Source organism: Orbicella faveolata, unplaced genomic scaffold (genome assembly GCF_042242905.1).
Source record: "Orbicella faveolata isolate gen_17 unplaced genomic scaffold, um_ofav_v1 contig_46, whole genome shotgun sequence".
Classification (NCBI taxonomy): Eukaryota; Metazoa; Cnidaria; class Anthozoa; order Scleractinia; family Merulinidae; genus Orbicella; species Orbicella faveolata.
Window position 1 is genome coordinate 9,095,983 of NW_028301576.1, and position 6,000 is coordinate 9,101,982.

The 6,000-nt window shown below is 39.9% G+C and overlaps 2 protein-coding genes across 2 annotated transcripts; both read left to right on the forward strand.

Moving 5' to 3' along the window:
* The first annotated feature begins 827 nt into the window (after positions 1–827).
* LOC149098271 (beta-1 adrenergic receptor-like) lies at positions 828–1,807 on the forward strand. The gene has a single exon (XM_089278211.1). The coding sequence runs from the start codon at positions 911–913 to the stop codon at positions 1,742–1,744; it is 834 nt and encodes a 277-aa protein (XP_089134337.1). The 5' UTR covers positions 828–910; the 3' UTR covers positions 1,745–1,807.
* A 2,407-nt stretch (positions 1,808–4,214) lies between these two features.
* LOC149098272 (uncharacterized) lies at positions 4,215–5,474 on the forward strand. Its single transcript, XM_089276666.1, has one exon. It carries the CDS (start codon positions 4,215–4,217, stop codon positions 5,472–5,474), a length of 1,260 nt encoding a protein of 419 aa, XP_089132792.1.
* Positions 5,475–6,000: the final 526 nt, after the last annotated feature.

Below are 6,000 nucleotides of genomic sequence, written 5' to 3' on the forward strand. Positions count from 1 at the left end.
TGTTTATAAAATAACACTAAAGAGGAGATTGGCTGAAAAGCAATTTGAGTTCCAAAGCTAGTATACCTGATGGTTCTCTTTAACTCAGTGGTCCTGGCATTTTAATTCAAAAATGATTTGTTCAATTGGTAAATAGTGTCCCCAATTGGTTTTTCTACAGCTACAATTGTAGATCCCCTTTGACACTCAAATAAAGTCTTTCATTTATTCTTTCTGTCATTCATTCATTCATTCATTCATTCAATATGGAGTGTTTGGTGTTCAGTTTAAACCACCCGGGCGTCGCCATGTTCACTTTATGACTGTAATTATGACGTTTAGGCCAGCAACCACGGAGAGTGGTCCTTCTGGTATACGTTGGAGACCGATACAACGTAATATTATTACATTTAATAAAGTATACCTTTTTAAATATATATATATATATATATATATATATATATATATATATATATATATAACAACCCTGAGAAAATACGCGCGCTAATTGGTTAAAATCCTGTTTCTGTAACTCGATGGAAACACAGAACTAGCACGAGCAGTTGACGTAATGATGGCGCGTGCAAGGAGAATTTACATTTTCATAATCAAAGTAAACAAGTTGTTTTCCTTTTTTCCGTCGCGGTGTTTTCTAAAAGAAATAGAAAACATGTTCTCCGTGTTTCTATTGAGTTATAGGAACACTCGAGAAAGTTTGGGAGAACTCGAAAAAGCTGTGGAAACAGTCGCCTGCGGCTCTTGTTCCCACAGCATTTTTCGTTCTCCCAAACTTTCATTCGTGTTTCTGTAGCTCGATAGACACACGGGACATGTTTTCTATTCCTTAATTAATCCTACGTTGTATCGTATTCTTTTTTATTTATCTTTTTATTTTTTTTGCAGCTCTCTGCACTTGTGTTGTGTACTCACCATGAACTTCAACAGCTGGAACTGGTTCTGGAGTGTGTGTCTTGGAGTGACAGCAGTTGTAATCATTATTAGCAACTCCCTGTCAATTGTAGTTCTTGTCAAGCGAAGGTTTCGCAAACGTTCTCTTTACCTGTTAATCGATTTGGCAATAGCTGATCTGCTAGTTGGATTATTTGCAGTACCGATTTATATGACCACGGTCATCTCTGAACGCAAACTCGTGTCATCAGTCGTTCTTGATGGTGTCGATATGTTTACAGGTCTCTCCTCCATTTTCACATTGACCGTTATTTCTCTTGAAAGAGTGCTTGTCATCAGTCGGCCACTTCGTCATCGGCAGTTATCCTCACATAGCTACGCCATTGCCATAGCAACGCCATGGATCCTCTCCCTCGCGGTGACTTCAGTTCGAGTGTTTCAGCACTATTCAATCGTGACACGTCACCAGTTATTAACAGTTGTTATTATCAGTTTGTCAACTCCTTTGCTAATAACGTGCTCTTCTTACTGCGTCATCTGGCGTAAGCAGACTTCCCGCATACAAAACGGAGTGAGGGCGAGGAGAGAGTCGAAGCTGTCTAAGACATTGTTTTTGATAACAGGAACATTTGTGTTGACTTGCCTACCATTCAAAATTCTACTAGTTCTAGTAAATATGTGTGTTCCGTGTAGAAAAATGCACATTGTGGTCGTTTTTGTTCTTAAACTCCTTCAGTTCAGTAATTCGTTTATTAATTTTTTGATTTATTGTCTAAGAATGCCAGATTACAGAAAAGCTGTGTCACAACTATTTTCCATTCCAAATGCCGCGGTCACTCCAGTAATCCCGAGGTAAATACGTTAGGCGATAGCCGAACAAATATCGCACTAATCCACTTTTCAAGTGCACTGTCTTTATATAATGTTCCAACAAGTCATGTCATGATATAATCCAGCTGATATAATGCAATTGTAACGCTTGGAGAAATAAATATCTCGTAGATTTTTTTATAGTTCAATTTATGAATAGCAACTACTGTGAGTATGTTACTTGTTCACTTTCTTCAAAAAAAGTAAACTTGCTACCGCGATATTTTGCTATGTAACATGCATTTCAAGCGTTGGATAAAAATGAAGTAATAAATAACCGTTGACAGTTGGTTAGCATCTCGTGTCCGACGCCATTTAATAGGTCTCCCAATGGTTTTAGGGAGTAGGGGAACATGGTCAACTTTAACCCGCGTTCACAGGAACATAGGGTACAAGGGAACATATGCATGAAACATGCATTTCCGGGGGATCACGTGAACAGGACCCGCTGAAGGGTAGGGCAATCAAAATCGAAATAAACGGCGTAAAAGGTACCAGTATCACGCGACATTGCGTTCGCTTGTGTGACGTCAACGAGTCATCTGCATTTGATGCTTTTGATGGAATCCGGTTTCGAATGATTAATAACAAGCGGGAGATTCGAAATCGCTTTGTTAAGAAGATCCGGATTTCCTTTATCTCTCTGTTTCATTGCTAATTAATATGTCATTTTACCATTTCACTTTCCTGGTTGCTGATCGAGAAATTTATACGACCGCTCGAAGAGCTGGCTAGAGGTCTTAAGGACAGCAGTGTTATAGGAGCAGACTGTACGGCAAAATTTGGTAAAGTTCGCGACATCAAGGACGTTGGTTGAATCGACGTTCTCGAGAGATGCCTGGAGAGTTATCTAATCAATTTGGCCCTGAACTCGTGCATCCTTATATTGTAGATAATAAGGTTCAGCAGAGAGTTTCCAAACTGAAGAATCCTTGCCGCCTAAACAACACGGCTTGAGTTGTTTAACAACAAACAGTTCTTGCAAAGGACACTAACCAGCAGTGTGACGCTCACGGGAAGCCATGCTGCCACTGATAGAAGAGAGGCAACTAGCAAGGTTTTGGTTAAGTTGCTGTTTGCGATATGACGATGCTTTCGTATGCTTTGCTTTCGTAGGTGCTTCATACGAAACCAAATTCTACAGTATACGATGCAAACAATGAGCGAAAAAGCAGCCTTCAAGAAAATAAACAAACTCATCGAGATTTTCCGGTTGATAATTCCAATGTACGTTATTATAAATATGACTGTGAAAGTGAAAGGAAACAGCCAAGCTGCCCAAATAACATAAATATAACTACGGGTTTTAGTAATGCGATGACGTAGAGGCCAAAATACGGCATGCATTCTCTCTAAAGAAAGAACAACTAGAAACACAATAGAAGCACATTCTGAGATAAAATCTACAGTTAGACATCCTATCGCGGTGGGCTTTTCTCCAGTATAGCTGAAGACCAGGTTCTCCACACCAAAACAACCTGCCGACAGGCCTACGCTTAGGTCAGCCAAAGCCAAGCTGATTACTACGTAGCTTGTGTGCCTCAGAGTTTTCCTTTGACTCAAGAAGATATAAATTGTGATGGAATTGGCAAAGACAATCGCTATGCTTTCCAACATAAATGTTGTGCTCCAGATCCACATTTTCCAAACGGGAAGCGTTTGGCTGCTTGTATTGTTCATGTTGGTCAGAATCTAGCCTAAGGCAATAAGAAAAAACAAAAAAAAACTAAAAAAAAACAGTGAAAGGACGTGATCATTATATCAAGCATCATGAGATGCAACACTAATACATACCTCAAAAAGCTGTGTTGCTTTCCTTGTGCAAAGCCTCAATCACCCTCATACCTCAACTTTATGGCCGTGGAAGATTGTACGGAATACTTTTTAAAACTTCCAAAAACATTTGAGAGGCTTTTATGTAGCTTTTATCTAGTTAAGATATTGGTGATTATACCCTTGGGAGGGGAGGGGGGGTTACTATGCAAAATGCATTAGTCATGCTGTAACTCACAATGCTGGAAATCCAGAATTCTTAAAATCAAGTTTCAACTCTATAGTACCACATTCATTTGGGGAACACAGTTCATGCCGTTTATCCTGGTGTGGTTTCAAAAAATGTCCTGAGGGATACAACACATAGAACTACCTAATGGCAAGAGTTTACATGTACATGGTGAGCCCCTGAAAAATGCCTAACTAACATCTTTTCTGAATATGCCACTGATATTGTTGTCAAGAAGCTTTCCCCATGTGCCGACTCTCAACGGAATGAAAGTCTAAATAATACCATAGCAACAAAAAACCCTAAAACCCGGTATTACGGAGGAAGTGCGAGCAACGACTTTAGAGTAGCCTGTGGTGTGGCCCAAAGAAATCTTGGCTATGGCTATGTAAGTACAGCGTTAGAAGTACTGAATATCGAACCCGGCTATTTTTGTACATCACATGAAGATCTGATGGACAAAAAAGTGTTAAGTGACAGAAACCGAAAGGCTACGAAAAATTTCAAGTATAGGAGGAAAAAATTACGGGGTCAAAAATCCAGTCAAAATAGTCAAAAAGAAGCTAAGGAGGGGAAAACTTATGAAACTGCAGTTGCTTTGAATCTGGATACAAGTGTCAATCAGCCTACACCAAGAACTCACACTCACATTGAACATCTTTTGGAAAACATTTCTGATAATGAGCTTCATGAGTATGAAAAACTAGTACCATCTTACTATGCTCAACCTGATCTGCCAAAACTGACTTATGATCCAAACCAAACCTACACTTTTGTTGTTTTTGACACTGAGACTACCTGCACCGGGAAAAATGCAGAACTCTGTCAGCTGTCCACCATTCATGAAAATCAAGTGTTTTCAAAGTACGTTCTACCGACAGGAAATGTGAGTATTGGAGCTTCACGAGTGAACAAACTATCTGTACAAAATATCAGTGGAATCAGAAAATTATTGAAAGAAAACCAACCAGTGGAAACTGTCTCCCTTGATAAAGCGCTTCAGCAGTTTCACACCTTTCTTAGTCAAGTAAAATGTTCATCCCGGAAGGAATCTTGTATAGTTCTAATAGTTCATAATTCATCAACATTTGACACTCCAATACTTCTCCGGAGAAGCGACGAAAATTTTCGCAGCAAACTAAGCAATTTGAATGTTTATTTTGGCGACAGTCAAATCCTTGTCAAACATCTTTTGAAAGATAAACACCCGGCCTTGCAACTCAGTGAATCGGCATCTTGCAAATCAAACCAATCAGCACTTTACTCACATCTTTCTAAAGAGGAATTTGAGGCCCACGATGCCTTGGAGGACGTTAAGGCACTTAGAAAAATTCTGTTTCGTTCTGCACTTCAACTGAACAACGAGAAACTCGTGAATTGTTCTGGAGTTATTAGTGTTGAACGAGCAATTGCCAGCATGTCGTATTTGGATCGACGCCATGAAATTCTCCAGACATTCAGCGGAAGACTTTTCGACCCCAGAGACGACAATGGTGCAATAAAACTATCAATGGCTCAGAAGATTGCAGGAAGTGGGCTTTCCTATTCACATCTCAAAGAGTTATATTTAAAGTTCGGAACAAAGGGACTGCTTGCGATCCTCAGCATGCCTCCTTCCCAGAGCACAGCGACGAAACCTCGTGTCACTCGAACAAAGCGTATTCTCGATGCCATTGCAAACCACTTTCAGGAAACATTTCCGAAAGAAGAATAGTTCCTTTGGTTCCATTGTTGGTAAGTTTTAACTTCATGTTTTTCCATTTAACCACATCTAAACTGCAGAAACTTGCCAGCGCGTGTTGTGCTTCTGGAGGTGCTTAATGAAAATGTACGTACCTCGCGAAACATTAGCCAGATTTAAATGACCGAAATTCTCCACATCAAAAGACACAAGTTTGTAGTCGTCAGGTGTCTGTACTGTCTTAATAGCGTCAATAAAGTTCTCCGTAGATTATAGTTTGCGTCTTGATTTGTCAGTAAGGGGTTGCAGTATTGTCGTCAAGTACTTAGACAGTTGATACGTAGGGGACCCACAGAATGACACTATAGGTCGCATCGGTATACCAGGTTTGTGCAGTTTTGGTAGTCCATAAAGTTCCGGTGGTTGAGGTACTGAGCACCTCAGTCGATAGTAGCGTTGAGTGTCAATAGCATCAGTCTTTTTAAGTGTAAGTATTTTGCTGTTAAGTTTGTTTGTCGTTAACAAGTGCGTCCCTTTTGTCAAAGTAGTCAGTCTTGTC